We start from the raw sequence: 20,772 nt of genomic DNA on the forward strand, positions 1-20,772 counted from the left end.
CACCTCGGAGAACTACACACACATCCGTGTCTCCAATGTTAAATCTTTCATTTCTTCAGGGCAACAGTAAGAGAAGATAGAGACCTTCTCGTTGAAAATGTTGACCAAATTGTTCCCCAAATTTTAAGATATGTTAGAGGGCAGTATCAGAGTCATCAGAATTAGCTCAAGCTTAGACGACATCTTTGGTTTGTGTGACTTTTCAAATGACTATTTGAATTAACATATTACAAAATGTAATATGCCTAAACATTGGGGTTCTACTTCCCGATTGCATTTTTACATACCAATGAAGTGTAGTTGATGACAGTTCTTCTGTTCCCTAAATGCTAATCCTGTATGAACTGCAAATAGTAGCTCCTCCCTGTGGGAACTGACGGCAGCTGGCACTGCCACTCCTGGGAATGCCCACCTCCTGGGAGTGGGAGGCATTTTTTAAATGCATTCGCGTTTTGGGAGAGTTGTATGATATATTCTGGGACTTAACAGCAAACAAAGCTATATAGTCACTGTGACCAAAAATGAAATAGGAGCTAAATCTTTGTGTGTTTGTGATTTAAGGTGAAGAACATCTTGGATGACATCTTGGAGAAACTCCCAGAAGAGTTCAACATGGCAGAGATCATGCAAAAAACCTCAAACAGAAGCCCCTACGTTCTTGTTTGCTTCCAAGAATGTGAGAGGATGAACCTCCTCCTGCGGGAAATCCACGTGTCACTCCAGCAGTTAGACCTCGGCTTGAAGGTAAGCTGACATGGGTGAGAGCTGGCTTCCCCGCATCGGAAGGTAGTCACAAGGCGGCCCCTTTCTCCGCAAGGGGGAGCTGACGCCGACACCTGCAGTGGAAGCCCAGCAGTCCGCGCTGAGTTACGACATGGTGCCAGACACATGGAGCAAACTGGCTTACCCATCGACCTACGGCCTGGCCCAGTGGTAAGCTGCCCCGCCCAGGCTCCCACTGCCTTCGTCTGCCTCCATGCTAGTTCATTGTTCTGAAGTATTCAGCCCAAAAGAGCTATAGGTTGTGCTTTGACTAAACTCAGTAAGTGTGCAAACTACCACCAGTTTCAATTGCGTTTCCCTAACGTGTTGCCTACTTCAAAAGCAAAAATGGATTAAAAGTCAAGATCAGAGCAATATTCAAATTCGACCTCTTCCTTGTTAGCTGTTTGAGCCTGGACAAAATATCTGACCTGATTTCTCATTTTATCATCTGAAAAATGCAGATAATAGAATTCCCACACTGGGGGAATTGTTGTTATGGCCACGAGAGGCAACTTGAAATTTCTCTCATGTCATTATAGACTCGTAATTTCAGTTTTTAAATAAAATAGTTTGTTGGCTTATATGACTAAACAACCCACAGGTCAGTGATGGCGAACCTATGACACGCGTATCAGAGGTGACACGCGTATCAGAGGTGACACGCGAACTCATTTTTTCGGTTGATTTTTCTTTGTTAAATGGCAGTTAAATATATAAAATAAATATCAAAAATATAAGTCTTTGTTTTACTATGGTTGCAAATATCAAAAAATTTCTATATGTGACACAGCACCAGAGTTAAGTTAGGGTTTTTCAAAATGCTGACACGCTGAGCTCAAAAGGTTCGCCATCACTGCCACTGGTAGTTCCAGCTTCAGACTTTGCTTGCTCCAGGCCACAACCACCCAGTAGGAGCTACAAATGGTCTGTGGTTGGTAGCTGCCTGAGCTGGAACTCAAATCTCCTAGGATGGTTATTAGTAAATATTTGTTGTTTCAAATTTCATCTTATTTTCAATATTTCTATTTCCATTTTTTGCTTTTTGAAATTGTTCTACCTTATGCTACATCATTTTTGCTTCAATTTTTACAAGTTTTTTCTACTTCTGAGCTCTTCCGATTTAATTTCCTTTTCCTTACCCAATCACTTCTAATCCTTGACCTTGTTTATACAAGGAATCACTCCCTTTAAAAAAAAACTTACTGCAAATTGTTTGGCTGTAGTATTTATCCTCTGCAGCAACCTGTAAAGTCTTTTTCCATCCCTGCTTTCCCCATCCTTTGCCCTTTTCCTGTGTTATAGAGCCTCAAGTATGTTTTCCCTCCATCAGGGGTTTTTAACATGGGGCAGGGCACTGGGCCGTGTTCTCAGCTAGCGGGAATTTTCCTCCTGGTGACCCAGGTCTCAGGCAGACCTTCCCAGCAGGGGGTTCGTGGGGAGGATTCCCATTCGGCCCTGCCTCCCTTGCAACTCTGAGCCAAACCAGGTCCCAGAAAAATCCAGGGCCAACTGGAGTGGCCCTCACCCTGGAGAACTGCATTGCTGGCTTTTCTGCTGGGCTGTCTTCTCTGTGCTGTTTCCCCACCATCTCTAACATTCCCTAATCCTCCAACTCAAGGTTTCACGTGTCTCCTAATTTTATCAAAGACGTTCATGCTTCCTCAGAGGTAAATTGCAGGTACTTCCTCCCTTGCATAACTGCTGCTGAGAGGCAAGGACCTGAGTAAAAACAGCAGTTTCTCCAACCCCAGGCATGTGATGGATAAAACAACTTTACAATAACCTTTCCTGCTTTCCGGTAATTATCACATGTGGGAAGGCTGTTGTCAAATGCTCCACTCCTCTCTCTGCCTTTCCCAGCAACACACATCTAGTAACAATCATCGCAGCCTTCCCCTCCCCACCCGGACACATGTGAGGGGTCTCTCCTGTGTCTTCCTACGCAACCTGCATGTACCTCCCTGCTCCCTGTCAGCCCAGATCTCACAGATCACCTGTGTACAGTCACCACATAGCACTGAGAGGAGCTAACTAACTGCTGGGTAATGGAGACAAATCTTCCACATTCCCCGGTGTTTCTTGTCCCTAATAGTAACAGTTGTAAGATACGCAATCTCTGCTGGAAAAAATCTAGCCCCTTTAAAGGGACAGCAGTCTGCAAATCATCAGGTAAGGATTTCGCTGGTTCTGAGTGGGGTACCTTGCTACCACCACCCCCCACTCCTCCCCACAGTTGACTGACTTAATCTTACTGAGACATGTCTGTCTTACTAAAAATAAAAAGCAAGCTGATTTCTTCCTTCCTTCTATGAACCAGGTTTAATGACCTCCTCTTGCGATGCCGAGAACTGGACACTTGGACGCAAGATCTCGCCCTTCCAGCTGTGGTGTGGCTTTCTGGCCTCTTCAACCCTCAGTCCTTCTTAACTGGTAAGGTCTGCTGCTCACAGAACCGCACCCCCCGCAGAAATCCCGCCATGGGCAGCCTTCCCCGCCCTGCTCACCGTGCCTCACGCGGTAGCCATGACAGAAAAGGTGCAGGAGCAACAGAGGAAATGGCGCTCCGGGCAGGAGAACAGCAGCAAAGGGAAGGAGGCCCAGGAGCAGCCAAGTGTGGTGGGATGTGGTTCCTTCTAGCAATCGTTTTCTGCCAAGGGCCACACAGTCTCTGCCACGACAGTGCCCAAGCAACCAGGCAGTACTGACCCAATGGGCGCGGCTGTTCCAGTAAACGCTCATTTCCAAAAGCTGCGAGGCTGTCCTGCAGGCCTTCGTGTACCAGCCCGGGCTCTCATGTGGCCACACGCAAATACACAGAGCCCAGCGACACTGGGCGGGGCCAGGGCAGCCTCAGGAGATGCTCAGCTTGCTGGTGGCTCCTGGGAACCTTACGGACAACTTGACACCATTCATTCACTCTGTGCCTTCCCCTCCCACAGCAATCATGCAGACCACGGCTCGAAAAAACGCGTGGCCGCTGGATAAAATGTGCCTGACGGTTGACGTGACCAAAAAAAACAAGGACGACTACGGCCACCCCCCAAGGGAAGGCGCATATCTGCACGGGCTCTTCATGGAAGGTAGGGAAGGCTATGCAAGGAAGGAGTGACCTTTGTTCCTCACTCAAGTCAGTATTTGCCCTTCGTTTACTCTTTCTCAGTATTTGCTCGCATTAGTGGGTATTTACCTCATTGCTTGCTTTTTAAAAAATTAAATGCCAAGATGTGTATCCAACGTGAGCCCTATTTTAAGGCATCTGGGGTGATGGCTTTCACTTAGATTTGCTCATGTATCTAATGTTAACACCACAGGGTCATTTACAACCTACACTGAATTGAAGTTATTTTGCTTTTCAATATAATCAATTCACAATCTTTCTTCTACCACTTTTTTACTGCACGACTTCTCCGAGCCTCTAAAAGAGCTGATGCACATTGTAAACCTCTAAGGCAGTGGTTCTCAACCTTCCTCATGCCGCGACCCTTTAATGCAGCTCCTCATGTTGTGGTGACCCCCAACCATAAAGTTATTTTCGTTGCTACTTCATAACTGTAATTTTGCTACTGTTATGAATCGTAATGTAAATAACTGATATGCAGGATGTATTTTCATTGTTACAAATTGAACATAATTAAAGCATAGTAATTTATCACAAAAACAATATGTCATTATACATGTATTTTCTGATGGTCTTAGGCGACCCCTGTGAAAGGGTCGTTCGACCCCCAAAGGGGTCGCGACCCACAGGTTGAGAACCGCTGCTCTAAGGGGAGGAGTATGCAATGTTTTCTAATTTTATTTGGCTATGCATTTGTACCTGAAGAACGTTTTCAGAAATGCCTGTCCTAGTCTTGGCCAAAATGCCCCTTTTTTTTTTTTACAAGTGCCACACGTACACGTGTTTGAGGGCAGGTAATGGGAATGAGGTACCTGAACGTGGTGTAAGGTAAGGGGCCGTGGGGAGAGAATGTGGTGAATTGGATGGAGGCTTCTTTTACTCTGTAGCATTCAAATGCACGTTACTTTTACAGGGAGGGCAGACTAGTTTGCTTTAGTGCAGCGGTTCTCAACCTGTGGGTCGCGACCCCTTTGGCGGTCGAACGACCCTTTCACAGGGGTCGCCGAAGACCATCCTGCATATCAGATATTGACATGACGATTCATAACAGTAGCAACATTACAGTTATGAAGTAGCAACGAAAATGATGTTATGGTTGGGTCACACATGAGGAACTGTATTTAAAGGGCCAGAAGGTTGAGAACCACTGCTTTAGTGTGTCTGGATTGTGATAGGATCTGTTTTTATAAAATTTACTTTTCCTTAGAGTGTAGGTGTTAAGCTCAGGAGCAAGGAATGGTCTGCTTACCGTGTGGCACGTGGCTAGCAGGGAATCTTACCCTCCCTCTGTACCTCAGTCCTGGCCCAGCTCAGTCAGAAAGTCACCAACAAGCAGCAGCGTGACAAAACCGGAACGTTTATTGCCTGCACCCATGACAAGACGCGGCCCAACACATCCCACCCTGCGTTCTCTTTGCTGCAGGAGCCAGATGGGACGCCCAGTCCGGAACCATTGCGGAAGCCCGCCTCAAGGAGCTGACGTCGGCGATGCCAGTCATCTTTGCAAAAGCCATACCCATGGACAGACAGGAGACCAAACACACCTATGAGTGCCCTGTGTACAAGACCAAAACGAGGGGCCCCCACTACATCTGGACCTTCAGGCTGAGGAGCAAAGAGAAGACGGCCAAGTGGGTGCTGGCAGGCGTGGCTCTGCTGCTGGAGGCGTAGATGGGACCTCACTCCTCCAGGCCGGGCGAACAGTGAGGATTTTTCATTGTCATTGCGCTGTTCTCCTGCACATTTATTCTACTGAGAGGCATAAAACATTCCAGCTTCTGTCACTTTTAAGTAACTTAAGTAACTGTGCATTAACTTTTCTTAAACACCATCCTTAAAAAGTGGGGAGGAGAAAGAGGCAAACGTAGGAAGAATTACTGGAAACCTAGTCAGAACGTGTTCATGGATTTTTAGCTTTCCCCAGAACAGTGGCTCTCCCATTTTCAGGAAGCTCCCAGTGAAAATACCACCTCAAAAACAAAGGGGTTGGAAGACTCCTGGTCAGTAAGTGGGATTTTAGTTCTTGAAAGATAAGTAAACAAAATCTTTTTTAAATTAAAAATTAGCTCTTACATTCTCTTAAAATATAGAAGCAACTGGCAGCAGGCAATCCTGAATGAAGAGGCAGACGTTACGAGGCCTCCATTGTCGGTAACGTGACAGTCCACTTTTTGTTCATTCAAGTTTTAATAAAACAGAAAACTCTAGTACTCTCATCTGCGGTTAATTGCACTTTGTAATTTAGGGGAACATTCTGCAATAGAAATTTCCAATCACCCAGCAGAGGTTACACTAGGTGGTTTGAACGATTGGTCAGGATAAGGTAAACTAAAGGTGCTGTAACAACTTGGCCTAGAGTTACTAACTGGGAGGTAAAAGGTCAAGGCAGCATCTGTAAACAGCGTCTAAGGCAAGAGCTCCTTATACAATGTTTTCTCTGGAACTTACCTGCGCTGTAACTGCTTTCTAATCACCTGTGTATATAAGATTTCCTCAAGGTGCTTAGCTGTCTTCCTGAGATATCTTTGTAAGCATATAAACAATCTTAACAAAAAGTAGTATTTAGATCTACAAAGAATTTCTTTATAAAAACACAACTGTAAGACATCATAGGCACAAATGGTACATAGGGCATGTCTTGCTGGAATACACAAAGGTGAGTTGGCTGGTGGTTCTTCCTCCTCCTAATTATCTTCTACCAGCTGCTTTTGTAAGCTGAGAAAAGGAAAGGGCATGTTAGTGTGATAAGGAATTAATAGGAGGGGGAGGAGCACAAAGCCCCGAGCAGGCCTGACTCCTGCTTCATTGGTGGCAGACCCTGGAGGCAGGCCTCAGCCAGGGTTCGTCTCATTCTCAAACTGTGCTTTTCAAGTTTATTGGGAACCACAATTCCATCTCGTCGTCCTACATCCCCCAAACCTCTCCTCTCTAACCAGTAGGGTTAAGGCTGCCTCATCCACTCCCTTCTGTATTACATAGGTAGCCCCACGTTGAAAATCCTAGCAAAGAAGGAAATTTCCTAACAGGGAAAACATCAGGCCCGAGTCTCTCCAATGCACAGAGCTACATCCCAGGTGGACTGAAAGAATCAGCCTGAAACGAGGCAACCACGACCTGCCTCGAGTGTCTGCCACCTGTTTTGACTTGTGAGACTCACCTCTCCAGATACTCCTTGACGTTGTTATAACCGTAAAACTTGGCCAGATGAATGAGGATCCCTGTGGCACAGCGGCCATCGCGCCTCCGACAGTAACTGCAGTTGCAGATCCCCCGGCAGGGAGGGCACATCCAGCCCTAGGAGGAGATGACGGCAGGCGTCCCCGTGGTGTCAGGCCTGGCTCAGCGGGCCTCTCCTCCAGGCTTTAGTCACCTGCTACCCTTTCATACTTGTCACGGGGGGGGGGGGGGGGGGGGGGGGAGGATGATCTAACCTGTCTCCTTCCTCTCAAAAAGGCCCAGAAAGTTTGATCACCCAACATCACATATGGAGAAACACTGAAAGATGTTGGTTTTAGACAGGCCAGCTAGCATAACCATAGACTCTGGTGAAAAAGACCAGTGAGACCTGGGTGTGAATGCTCGTGTTTCCACTTCCCATCTGTGTGCCTGTTGTTAAATCACATCACTTGAGTGGCAGTTTATAGTCATCTGCCAATTAGGGACGGTATGACGGTGTATCTACCCCTATGACTGCCGTACAAGAGGGGAAGAGCACAGAACCCCCAGATTCCAGGTCAGATGTACCAACCATGCTACTCATTTTACAGAAGGAACCCAGGCATAGGGAGGTTACAGACCTACTTCATAAGGGTAAATGAGTTAACAACCAAAATAAAGTCAGCTGCATTAACTGATGTGAACCTTAGAGCAGGGCCAGGCACACAGAAAGCAGTGCCTCGCTGAACCCGACCCTGTGAGAAAGCTCGGCTGGCCCTGGAAAGCCCAGTGCAGCCTTGTCTCCTACCCTATCCACTGGTCAGCCTGCTGCTCCCTTTCCAGAAGGAAACCCTATTCATTTCCCCCCGCATCTTAAGATGCAGAGAGAACGGAGAGGGTTCAGGGCGCCCCACTGGCAAGCTCCCCGCCCCCAATACCACTCATGTCAAACGCGCACGCTGCTCCTACCGGGTCCAGCAGCGCCGACCTCACGTCCTCCCCGTAGCGATTCCGCAGGCACGGCCCACAGAACTGCCCCCGCACGCCGCCGCAGCTCCGGTTCCGACACACCGTCTTGGTGTCGATTGTCTTCTGCCGACACTGATGGCACGTGTTGCCCTGAGGGGAGAAGGCGGTGAGGGCCGAGCACGGATGCACAGGGTGATGTCCACAGGGCCCCACGCTGCTGTGCACAAGCCGCACTTGCCCCTCTCCTAGAGGCAAGTAGACCATGGCACCCTCGGTAGCCTGTAAGCACTTTTAGTTCTGGGGCCAGAGAAGCATATTAGGGCAGATGAGACGGAGCAGGGAGCCTGGGAGAATGAAATGATCAGCGACGCGGAAGGGGCAGGGCCCTCGAAGGGGGACAGGTGACGACGAGTGCCATGCGCCCCAACAGCATCCCTCAGCTCCGACCTGGTGACTGGGAAAGCCTCACAGGTTAATACTGCCTGCGACCGTGTCCCATCCCCAACCTACAAGGTGTCAGACACCACAGAGCTTACCACTGAGAGGAACTTTTAACCCACCGCCTACCCAAGAGTCTCTCGAACTTTAGTTTCTATGGTTATATTAACCAAAAAGCACATTATATTTTTCAATGTTTAAAACATAAAAAGGTATATGTTCAAAAGAGAACAACTATAAATAAATGTTTTTCTAAACGCTACCCCTGCCTGCCTCCACACAAACCTCTCCTCTGATGAGAATTCCTGCTCCGAGCCGCCTCCCCTTCCCCGGTGACAGCTGACCCTCCAATTCAGAGCCCACGCGGTGCCCTGTGGAGAGGGTCCGGGGTGTACGCCCAAACACGGTGCACAAACAATGCAGGATTTCAAATCCTAGTGCCTTGGAGTCCCAGTGAGAATCCCCAGTCATGTGCCCTGTCGTCCTATCTAACTTACCAGAACTTTATCATAGATTTTATCTCGGACAGTTATGGCGACATTTTCCAAGTCCTCTTCAGTGATGTCCTCCACGGGCCGAAAGGAAGATACGCGATGCCGCCGCCGGTAGCCCTGGCACCTCCCCTGTGGGAGGAGACGGAGCGGAAGCCGGCGTTAGATATGCTGAGGGGTTACATTTTTTTTTAAATTTCCCACTCTCAGAGTTCTAACACCATTCATTAGTGTTAACTGTGCCCCTCCTCTGTTCTCCTGAAATGTTCATTCACTGAGGCGTGTCAAGCTCCTTCCATGGCAACTCTGAGGACAGGGACGTTGTTAACCACAATGAACAGCCAAACCCACCAATGGGAAGGGTCCAGAGTTCCTCCCTCCTGCCTGAAGGCCCCTGAAATGCCTCAGTCCTAACACAGAGGCTAGGAGGACTCTCTTTCCTTTCCCCCAAGCAAAACCCCAAAGCGGGCCAGAGCCTTGGCCAGGCCTGCGCTGCGGCCACCGGAGGTCCAGCTGGGGCTCTGAGCCACATGCTCCTCCTCCTCCAGGCTTCCAAGGCTCTCCCGGGCGCCGCCCTTAGCAGGAGAACTCATAAACTGCCAATTCTCAGCTGCTGCAGATCGCCTGGAGCGACTATGGTGAACACCTGTGTTAGCGGACCGCTGGCTTAGACAAAGTAGCTTGTTTACTAAGGTCAAAAAATACCCCACTAATTGTCTTCCTTCTCCTGAAGCGGTAAAACTCTTCTGCAAACTGGGCAGCGGAGACGGTGAACTTCTCCAGGGCGAACTTCTCAGGCGGCCGCGCGCTCCGGGTGGGGTTCGTGCGCCTGGGGACCTGCCCCTCCGAGAAGGCCCGCCTCACGGTTTTCTTCTTCTGAAAGCAAGAGCATAGGTGTGTGCAGCTGGGTGCCTTCTGGAATACAAGCCGCCTGGCAATCGGAATAAATAATGAAAAGGAGCGCCACTTACGGAAGCCGAGCTCGGGGTTCGCACTGGGAAGAAATCAGGCACGGAGTTCAATTCCGCCAGTAACCGAGCAAGCTGGAGTTCGGAACAAAGAAAGGGTGGCACATAAGTATTCCCAAGTCTTGTTCACCCAGCACCTTATCACGAGTCTTCAGGTCTGCAGCCGTGAGAAACCTGACTAACGTAGTTTACATAAGATCTTAACAGTTGTTACCCCTTTAACCCAGAGGTTCTCAACCTGTGGGTCGCGACCCCTTTGGCGGTCGAACGACCCTTTCACAGGGGTCGCCTATAAGACCATCCTGCATATCAGATATTTACATTACGATTCATAACAGTAGCAACATTACAGTTATGAAGTAGCAACGAAAATAATTTTATGGTTGGGTCACAACATGAGGAACTGTATTTAAAGGGCCAGAAGGTTGAGAACCACTGCTTTAACCTCACATGTAAAGATGTTCGTGGGGACAGGTGAGATGCCAGGATCATCACTCACAGTAATAAAACCTCCGCCTACTCCTCCTGTACCAGGACAGGGCAAGGTGAACACGGCCCTGGAATGGCCAACGCCTGGAGCATCATGACCGGGCCCCTCGTTAGCAGCGGGGCCTGGGACACCGGTTTGCACACCTGAACCAAGTTTCCTCACATTCAAAACGAAAAGGCTCAACTAGGTCAGCGGTTGCCAACTGGTGGTCCACGAGGCCCGAAAGGTTGGCGACCGCTGAACCAGGTCATTCTGACAGTTATTTAGAGCTCCAAGAAACCAAAGTTCTCATCGGTAAAAATTCCGAAAATATTTCCAAATATACACCTAAGAACAAGTAACAGCCGTTAATATGCCAATCGTGCCATTTCACTAGGATTCTTTTTAGTTTTAGGTTCACACACATGGATGGGAGTCACTACAAGGTCGGGCAGAACCTAGTTCTTATTTTAAAGAGGCAGACAGCTCAGTATTAAAAATTCCCCTTAGCTGATAATAAGACACGTGTCCCTGGGTAAATTTCATCCAAAAGCAAGCTTCCTATTTTCTTGCGTAACTTATTTGCCATATAAGATTGTATATACAGTATCATTACATGACCCTTCTTTAAAAGAAAATATTAATACACCAAAATGCTAAAAGTGACTATGCGTGGTAGGATTTTTAAAATTCTGTATAAACAAAATTATGACGCTAACAACCGTCACTGACCGACCACGTGCAGAAGAACTATACACAGATTTCGCTTTGTTCCCTTAATCGAGGGAAGACATTTTAAAATAAAGTTCCGTTTGTTTTAATACCTAGACCTGTTTCATTCCTTCAGATAATGTCCTGAAACCATAGCAGGCGATCCCAGGAGACAGGTTTCTGGGCTGCAAGACGCCTGCCTGGCCTGCCCACGGCCACTCCTACGTGGGCTCCCAACACCTGTTTACAGCTTCCTTCTGCCGGGAATGGGCCAGTGGTTCAGCTCCTCTCGGCTCAAAACCTCACTCTACACAGTGGAAGTGGCATGAGCTCGAGGTACAGGGTAGACGGCTAAAAACAGTGGAGTCTCTTCCTCTTCCCAACCCAGAGCTCCCAGGGAACAGCTGCTCGGGGTTCAGGAAAAGAGAGAGGATGCAGAGTCCCCGAGCACATTTCCTAAGAGGAGCCAACGCAGAGCTGGCAGGGTGCAGCCTGTGGGCCTGGCCGGAGCCCCGTGCCCGCCCCCAGGTGCCCGCCCCCAGGTGGGGCCTTACCATGGCCTTGTTCTCCTTGATGTTCATGGTCCTTTTCAGCAGCGCGTCCGAGCTCTCCTCGTCCCTGGAGTCATCCTCGGGCTCTGAGGCCGAATCTTCCCTTTCCTTCCCTTCTCTGCTGCTTTTCTTTCTCCGGAGAATGGCTTTTGTACTGTCCTGTGAGCAAGAGCTGGAAAACAACGGCTCAGCAGAATTCTTCTCGTCGGCTGTTCTGGCCAGCTTCTTGGGGAACTGCAAGGCTACGCGGAGACCAATACCGCTCCTAGGCCTGCTTCTTCTGGGCGTGGCCTTTTCTTCTTCGTCATCTCCCTCCTCCTCACTCACTGATGCCTCACTACCATCGTCGCTCAAACCGGACCCCTCGAGCTAACAAAATGAGGAAAAAACAAAGATGATGTAACAGACTTTCAAAAGGACACATTTAAAACCATCCGACCTTATATTAGGAAAGAATTAAATAGATGAAAGCTCTTCCTTCCTCTTAGTAGTTCCCCTGAGCTTTTCAGTCAAGTAGTTGGTGGTGGATCAAGCCCAAGGGCAGGCGCTAGCTGCCCCCTGGCCCCACGGAGCTGAGTTTCGAAGGAGGACTCTCTCCGTGGTCTACAGCCCGGACCAGCGCTTCCGCCCAGGGTGGCCCCAGGAGCACCTGCACCGCCTGGGAACTGGGCAGGAACACAAATTCTCAGCCACTGGCCGGCTGCGTTCCTTTCAGACCACGGGGGCTGGACGCAAAGCACTGCACACTGGGCTCCCGCACAGGGAACGGCCAGGCTGGCGGGTCTGGATGCCAGTAACACAGAGAACAGTCAAAGAAAACGGTGTGCGGGACCTAAGACTCATCTCCAGATAGAAATGGGAGTGCTAGCCCGGCCTGTGAGCCCGACCTCTGAACCAGGAGGTCACGATTAAATTCCCGGTCAGGGCACATGCCTGGGCTGCAGGCTCCATTCCTAGTAGGAAGGGTACAGGAGGCAGCCAATCAATATTGCTCTCACATCGATGTTTCTCTAAACTCACCCTCCCTCTCTCTGCCAAAAAAACAAACAAACAACAAAAAACCCCCACACATCACCACAAAGCACATCAAAAAAATTCCAAGGTCAAAATGCACAGGGAAGACTCCAAGACTTCTGCCAAATTAACTACAAACCCAAGAGCATTACTTCACACACAAGAAGTAATGACTTTAAAGACCTTATTACTCCCAAACAGACCCCCTAAGCAAGTCTCTGGTAAGGACCCTAAGGGACACTTGAGACACAACCCCCAAACTCCAGAACAATGGACTGGGGGGCCAGGGACTCACCCTGGAATGGCAGCGTTTATGTTGTGTTAATTGGCTTTAGAGATTAACAGGTAAGAACAAGTAAAATCTTTCCCTTTGTGAAGTGACTTCTTCCAAGTAAAAACAGAAAACAGGCTGGAAGCTATTACGGCCTCACTCCCTCGTGTGGCTCATTATTACCTTTCTTTCTGGGCTACTGTTTACACCCAGGTCACTCTGTGTAAACCCCTCAAAGTCCTCTGTCTCCGAGTCAGTGTCCTCTATGAAAATTCTCCTCAGCTCTTCTGTGAAGTACGGGGAACGGAAGCGCACATCCTGCTAAATTAAAAGCACACACGTCAGAGAGAGAGAGAGAGAGAGAGAGAGAGAGAGAGAGAGAGAGAAGAATGGGTTCCCGGGGCACGGGGCCGTGGGAGCTGTTTAATGGGTGCAGCGGTTCCGTCTCAGACGATGAGCGCATTCTGGAAACAGATAATGGTGTCCGCTGCCCAACACGGAACGCATCTAAGGTCACCTAGTGTCTCGCTGGCAAGAAACCAGAAACGTGCCTGCACTTCAGAATGGTTACGCCCAACCAGTGTGGCTCGGTGGTTGAGTGTCGACCTGTGAACCAGGCGGTCAGTGTGATCCCCAGTCAGGGCCCATGCCCAGGTGGCAGGCTGGATCGCCAATAGAGGGCGAGCAGGAGGCAGCGGTCAATGATTCTCTCTTCCTCCCCCTTCCTCTCTGAAATCAATTAAAATAAAAATTAAAAGTAAAAATGGTTGCAATGGTAAATTTGGTTATGCATGTTTTACACACACACACACACACACACACACACACACACACACACTTTCTGCAGCTTACAGAAATTTAAACCCACGAATTGAATGAGTTCAAAAACTCCCTGTCCGCAGCCTCCATCAGCTTGTCTGACTGATCAGCACGGCTGGCATCTCCTGCCAGGCTGGCCATCAGGATGCCTGCTTTCCCACAGAACCAGAAAGCCGTGGGGAGAAGCTGTGAGGGAAACCTGGCTCCCGCCCAGGCGGGCCTTCCCCTCTAATAGCCACCCTCCGCGGCAGTGAGCACGCCTGCCTTTCCCCCACCACAGCGTCTCCGCAGGAGAGAAGGGGCTGGAGACCCTGCCTCCCCGCCCGCCGCTGAGCGACTGCAGTGGTTCCCTCGCCCCCGGCCACAGGGACTGACGGACAGACAGATGGACGGACGCTGCCACCCTCCACGACCCCCAGCAGTGCCCAGGCAGCAAGCGAGCAGAAGGAAAGCTGTTACATAACCGACTCTTAAAAAAGGAGGTCATCTTCGAATAAAGACATTTTCTTCCTTTTGAACTAATGAAAGGAAGAAAACTGGGCTTTCTAAGTGGCCTGCTTGGAAGCGAGAAGGGAAAAGCAAGCATACAGTTCGGAAAGGAGACCCACAAACAGCCTCCTCCATGCTGGCACCCAGGGCTGGCACCCAGGGCTGGGGACCGGGGCCCCAGGTGCCTCTGACGCCTCTTCCTTCCTCCCCCAATGGAGCAGCTGACCCCTCCTCACAGCACGTGTGGTGGGAGAATCTATATCTGCCCCCATGCCTTTGCCTGAGTTTAATGATGCACTTCTTTGAGCTCAGATTATCTCGGGAGAAAAATAGATACAATAGACAAGTGGAAAAACTTACAGGGGATAGAAAAAAGTGCCCATTTCTAGCACATTTTAAGCTAAAAAATGTCTCCTATGAATTACTGTGGGTAACTGCAGTGCGTGTGCTCAGAGCTTAATTACTTTGTTCCTTTGTTGATAGCTGTGGTGCAGCTGCTTGGAAAACACACACAGACACACACACACACACACACACACGTGCACGCACACACACACATACACACATGTGCGCGCACGCACACACACACACATGTGCGCACACACACATACACACACACACACACACGAAGTTTCTTTAAAGTGAAATTCAAATTGTGTTTCAGAGAGACCAAACTCAGCACTGCCACACATACTGTGAACTAGTTCATGCGGCTCCTCTCGGATGGTTAACATGGATCTGAGTGTGGGGGGATCGGGGTGGGGAAGCAGCAAACGAGGATTTATGATTAAGGAAGAAAGGTGCCTGGCTGGCTCCCGGGGAAACCCACCACAAACCTGCTATCTCCGAGGGCAGGAAACATCTGGTCCCTAGAGCCCAGAGCCGGCCCTGCAGGCTGTTTGGGGGCAAGGAGTCTAGGTGTGGTTCCGACACCCAGGCCTAGAGCCCGAGGAGGCCAGGCCCCACAGCAGCGAGTTCCCACCGTCCAGTCCTCTGGAGCTTCTAGCCTTTGAGCTGGCCTCACAGGGCAGTGGTCAGCCTGGGAGAGATCAGTATCTTTGGTGTCCAGTTCTGATACAGAAAAAGAGCTGAGCCAAAGTCCTAAACCAAGGCCTAGGCGCGTATCCTCCTTACGCCACAGGGCGTAGGAAATGTCTGGAACGTGGGTCTGCATGAAGCAAATACGCGCACGCCACACAGCCTCGCTGCATTCTAGGTTACAGCCCTCGCACCGCTCCTGGCTCTCTGGGATTCCTTGGTTATTTCTTACAATCAATACTAGATGATAGGTTATGTCTTGGTCAGTTCTACAGCTGAGCTAAGAGCTGCAAGGAAGGGAAGAGAAGGAATGGAGGAGAGAAGATTAACTCCTGGAAGGGAGTTGGGGAGATAGGAGAGGAGGAGAGGAGGGTCAAGAACACCAATGATGGAGCTAGTACAGAGGAAGCCAGACGGACAACGTGGGGAGGGCAGGGGTGCGTTCCAGATCTCCCTGACTAGTCAGGATCAGTCCGGCCGGCAGTCAGAAATACTGGTACTTCTGGGGCTGGAGGGAGAAGCCCAGCCTTCCATAGTGGAGGTTACAGCTGAAGCCAGGCCAACCACTGAGACCACTAAGTGAAAAGTCTGCAGACAAAGCCTCGAGAACACCCACGAACGGGGACAGGAAACACAGGAGAGATGACAACAAAGAACAGGAGGTGCAGCTGAGAGGAAGAGAACGGGAGTGGAGACGGGGCTGGCGGGGTCAAGGCTGTGGAGACAAGTAAGGTGAGGCCCACAGAGAGGGAGCCCGTGTCCTAGGAAAGAACAGCGCCCACCGAGGCCAGCCGAGGAAGAACTGCTTCCCTTCCGGTACCTGCCCGGTGGAAGCAAGGTGGGTTTAATTTACAGCCTTTAACGAGAGACCACATGGTCGAGGGAGGAGGAGGACTTTTGAGCGCCACAATGACCCTGGGAGAAAAGGCTAGATCTTTTGGCGGCCGTGCAATTGCTCAGGCACAACATAAACCTCCAGGAACCTCATCCTCAGAGAACTGTAACGTACGTGTGCCACAGATCAAAGTGATTACAGAGAGAAAAATGCTCTCCCCAGCAATTCCAAGAGGGAGGTGCGGACAGAACCACGCCACGGGGACAGGGACGCAATTGCCCACACTCCAGGGCTGCGCTGTGTGTTGTGGACATCGCTGTGCCGGGCAGCCCTCCCCTGCCAGCTGCGTGGGGGCCTCTGAATCTAGCCGTGCCACAGGCAGCAGCCCCGAGAAAATGGATCTGATCATGTGAGGTCCCCTTTATTTTTTAAAAAATTACTGTACAAAAGGATTTAAACAGCAAAAGTGAGCGAGGTACTCTCACCAGTTTCTTGAAACATGAAGGCCTGATGCTTACAAAATAAAATGCTGGGCAATGAACTGACATCACCAACCTCAGACCATGGTCAGAGAAAAGGACACTTGAACCAAGACCCAGGCTTCCGGCCCAACACGCCTGCCTGAAAGGAAGCATCCGTACCTGTTTCCCTGGCTCCAGTGAGTCAAAACTATCGCAGCTCTCCTCGGATGAGAGGGTTTCCATGGGAACGTCATCTCCGAAACCGACAAAGTCTTCATCATCACTAGGGGCGTTAAAGATGTCAGCCACTTCTTTAGGGATCTGTTTTGGATTCAAAACAGAAAAAAATAAAATAAAACCAGACATTGTTATAATCACAGGGAGATTTTCCAAAGCGGAGTAGGAATTAGCATCTCATAACTTTATGCATCTGCCTTGGTTGCCCAGTAGACCCCAGTAACCCTGAGCAAAATGTGCTTTGGCTCATACCTTAGGCAACAAGGGAAGGGGGGTGGGGCTAAGATGTCTTCAAATCCCAGAGATATATCCTTTCTTACAGAGACTGTCAGGACCCCGCCTAGAGAGAAGCCATTTTTGATCTCTTGACAAAAAGTGAGAAAACAGCATTGGTTTCGGAGAAACCGATGATCTATTTTTCTCTTACCGTGGATCTGTCTTTAAATGGCAACCATGGAAAAGACTCCGTAAGGTATTACTAGGCTCCTCTTTTCTTAATTCCCATCTATATAGTTCTTTATTTTTTTGTTCTTTTTCCTATGCTGATTCAGAAAATTCACACAATGAAATAGCTTTCCTTCTTCTCTATATTCTGAGTCAACTGTAGAGTTTTAGAATTCCAAGGGCATGTAAATGCTATTTTAGGCAATTACTCCCAGCGAGAATGTGGTCAGCACACTTACCCTCACAAACACGTGTCTGCTGAGAGTTCATTTTCGTATGCCGACTACCTATCTCTTCCCAACTCCTGATTTTGAGGAAGTTCAAACACAGAGAAAGGGGAAGACTAGTACAAACACTGTGTATTCTTCACATGGAACCCCCATTTGTCACCACATTCGCTTTCTCTCTCTTTCAACAAATAGCTTGAACCATAGGCACTTGCTGATGTTTGTCTGTTTTTAACCTAAGAAAACAGTGATTTAATATGAGCCAACCTAATCCACGTATGTTCAAAGTACTTCACAGACATCACCCTAAAATATTTCAACACACATCCCCCAAGGAAATTTTAAATGCCAAAATTTCAAATATCACCAATAGTACATCTACTAGTGTCTAGTAATATTCGTACTGGACACTGAAGTGTTAAGAAAAATAAGTAAAAAGAAAAACTTTAAATTAAAAATAGCCCTTCCCTGTTCATAGCAGCACTATTCACAAAAGCCACAAAATGGAAGCAACCCGACTGTCCAGGACAGATGAATGGGTAAACGAAGTGTCCTATACACATGCATCGGAGTAGTATTCAGCCTTAAAAAGGCGGGTGGCTCCGTTGGTTGGAGTGTCGTCCTGTACACCAAAAGGATGCGCGTTTCATCCCACTGGGTGCAAATGGGAGCAACTGATGGGTTTCACTCTCACATCTCCCCTCCCCTACCCTACCCTCCCCTCCTCCTCTCTCTCTCTCTTTCTCTCTCTCTCTCCCCTTCTCTCTCTCCCCTTCTCTCTCTAAAACCAATAAACATATCCTCGGGTGAGGATAAAAAAGGAAAAGGAAAGACATACAACAACTATTGAAAAATGTTGTACACCAGAAACTAATAGAATGTTAGAGGTAAATTATATCTCAATTAAAAAACGTTCTAATCTACAGTCTGAATGAGTGGGGCGAGGGTGGGGCCTGAGAGTCTGCATTTCTAACAAGCACCAGGGTCATCCCACGTGCTGGTCTGTGGAACACAGTTACAGAGATCCTAGCCCATTTTCTGTTCCTCTCTGTGGGATGTAACTTTCCCTCATTCATCACAGCTATGTGTGTGCATATCCTTACTAGAAGTAACTTACAGCAGACTCAGTCTCTTTCACCATGTCTCCCTCCAGTACCAAGAATAGAAACTGTATACTCAGAGGTATTTAAGTATCTGAATAATTGAAGAGCAGCATCAACAAATTTTTTTAAAAGAAGGAAATACTGTCATATGCTACATGAGTGAATCTTGAGGACATAACGCTAAGTGAAATAAGCCAGTCACAAAAACAAACATCTGATGTTTCCACTCATCTGAGGTCAAACTTATAGCCACCGGAAGCAGAACAGTGGTTGCTGGGGGCTGGGAGGAGTGTGAAATGGGGAGGGATTGATGAATGGGTGGGGTTTCAGTTTCATGACATGAAAACATTCTGGGGTGCACAACAATGCAAATGCCCTTCATGCTACTTCAAAGTGGTTGCAACGGTCAATTTTATGGGTACCTTACTACAATTTTTAAAAATTCAACAACATGAGACAAATTAAAAAAGACAATTTCAAAACGTGAGAAAAATCTTCCTTCCTTAAATAAACGCAATCCTTTTCAAATTCACTGGACAAGTCTAGACCTCCACCAGTTCTCATGCTACTTACGAGGGGCATGTGGTTTGAGAACCCAGCCCCTTCACCTAAAGCAGGTGCAGATACACCACCTCACGTGTCCAGAATTCAGTTTTAATGACAAGAGAACCACACATCGACCCAGGTATCTGGACTCCAAACCCAGAATTTAAGAGAAAGCCAGGGGGCAAAGCTGTTGGCAGAACCACAACTGGTTGGAATCCAGCTTTGTTCTAACCCAACAAGCTATGCCAATACAAATAAATCCTGCCCAATCACTGCCTCATTCTCCTTCGGTAGGTCTTTCCAGTATTTCTTAAGTTACATAGAGCAATGCCTCGAGGTCCCCATTCTAACCTCTGCCAGCCTAAACCTCAATGAAAATTCAATGAAAAAACTAGTAAGCTAGAAAAAGATGCCTCCAGGTGCCAGCTGCTTTTCAATCAAGTATTTGCCTCTGAATATAATTAATGTACCATTAACTTAAAATTTTCTGCTTTATTAATTTTTTAAAAATTATTCATTTTTAGAGAGGCAGGGAGAGGGAGAGAGAAAGAAAAATCTATGTGAGAGCATAGTATCGATTGCATGCCCCCGATCTGGGATCCAGCCCAAAACCAGGGCACCTGACCAGAAATGGAACAAGCAACCTTTTGGTGCACTGGACCACGCCCAACCGAGCCACAACAACCAGGGCAAAATTTTATATTTTAAAACTAAGTATAACTTTTAAAGGCTTTTTCACCCTGGCCGAGTGGTTCAGCTGGTTGGAGCATCATCGTGTACACAAAAATGTTGCGGGTTCAATTCCTGGTCAAGGCACATACCTAGGTTGCAGGTTCAATCCCCAGTCGGGGCACCTACGGGAGGCAACTGATCAATGTTTCTCTATCATATTTATGTTTCTCTTTCTCTTTCACTCTCTCTTTCTCTCTCCCTCTCACCCTTCCCCTCTTTCTAAAAAGAAAAAAGTTAATATTAAACATATTCTCAGGTGAGGATTAAAAAAATCAAGGCTTCTTCCATATCTCAATGATATTTAAATCCATGCTTCCTGATTTAAAAAATACCACTTCCTAGCCAGGAGGAACATATTTATCATCTATTTAATTTTTGAAGGAAAAAAACCGCTGGGATTCTCTTTAAGGTCAACTGCTTCAAGAGCTGGTTTGATAAAGCTTTAGGAAATGCTTCTTATTCCAGGAACACCACTGCACATAATTTCACCTGGAAACAAGCTCCACTTTAAGCCCTAAGGAACAGCATGAAGGAAATTTATGCACACCTTCTCATTTTCCTTATTGTTTCTTAAAGCTTTGGGAGCAAGGCTGGCAGAATTTGCAGGGTGAACTATCTTGCAACCGGGAAAGACCTTTTACACAGAGGAAAGCATTTGTTCAACCCACGGCAAAGGGGATTGTTCCACACACCCTCCTACCATAAACCCTGTCATGTCCTTAAATCGCTTATGAGTAAATTGGTTGGTCCATAAGAAGCCTATATATACCTTGCACCATTTACCAAACAAAACAAAAAACTAACTAAAAATGGATCAAACCAAAATCTAAAATCTAAAACTATAAAACGTCAAGAAGAAATAAAAGGAAATCTTTGTAACCTTGGGTTAGGCAAAGAATTCTTAGATACAATACCAGAAG

The 20,772-nt window shown here is 48.0% G+C and overlaps 2 protein-coding genes across 4 annotated transcripts in view; one reads left to right on the forward strand and one right to left on the reverse strand.

Moving 5' to 3' along the window:
- Positions 1-5,709, forward strand: part of DNAH11 (dynein axonemal heavy chain 11) — a 206,544-nt gene extending 200,835 nt beyond the window's left edge. The window contains exons 78-82 of the mRNA XM_059712528.1: positions 562-744; positions 818-933; positions 3,083-3,195; positions 3,705-3,845; positions 5,307-5,709. Of these exons, the coding sequence (XP_059568511.1) occupies positions 562-744; positions 818-933; positions 3,083-3,195; positions 3,705-3,845; positions 5,307-5,554 (801 nt within the window). The 3' untranslated portion in view covers positions 5,555-5,709. The remainder of the gene's footprint in view (positions 1-561; positions 745-817; positions 934-3,082; positions 3,196-3,704; positions 3,846-5,306) is intronic.
- The window catches only part of CDCA7L (cell division cycle associated 7 like), a 32,941-nt gene continuing 17,391 nt past the window's right edge, over positions 5,223-20,772 (reverse strand). Inside the window, exons 2-10 of one of the 3 annotated variants that reach the window (XM_059712526.1) lie at positions 16,744-16,884; positions 13,105-13,239; positions 11,640-12,005; positions 9,909-9,980; positions 9,643-9,813; positions 8,944-9,069; positions 8,009-8,158; positions 7,041-7,177; positions 5,223-6,598 (exon numbers count right to left, since the gene is read on the reverse strand). In XM_059712526.1, coding sequence (XP_059568509.1) covers positions 6,568-6,598; positions 7,041-7,177; positions 8,009-8,158; positions 8,944-9,069; positions 9,643-9,813; positions 9,909-9,980; positions 11,640-12,005; positions 13,105-13,239; positions 16,744-16,884 — 1,329 coding nt within the window. In that variant the 3' untranslated portion in view covers positions 5,223-6,567. Of the gene's footprint in view, positions 6,599-7,040; positions 7,178-8,008; positions 8,159-8,943; positions 9,070-9,642; positions 9,814-9,908; positions 9,981-11,639; positions 12,006-13,104; positions 13,243-16,743; positions 16,885-20,772 lie in introns of all 3 variants that reach the window. The other 2 variants (XM_059712525.1, XM_059712527.1) reach the window with 2 other exon arrangements.

The sequence above is a fragment of the Myotis daubentonii genome, chromosome 10 (assembly GCF_963259705.1).
Source record: "Myotis daubentonii chromosome 10, mMyoDau2.1, whole genome shotgun sequence".
In the NCBI taxonomy this organism is placed as follows: domain Eukaryota; kingdom Metazoa; phylum Chordata; class Mammalia; order Chiroptera; family Vespertilionidae; genus Myotis; species Myotis daubentonii.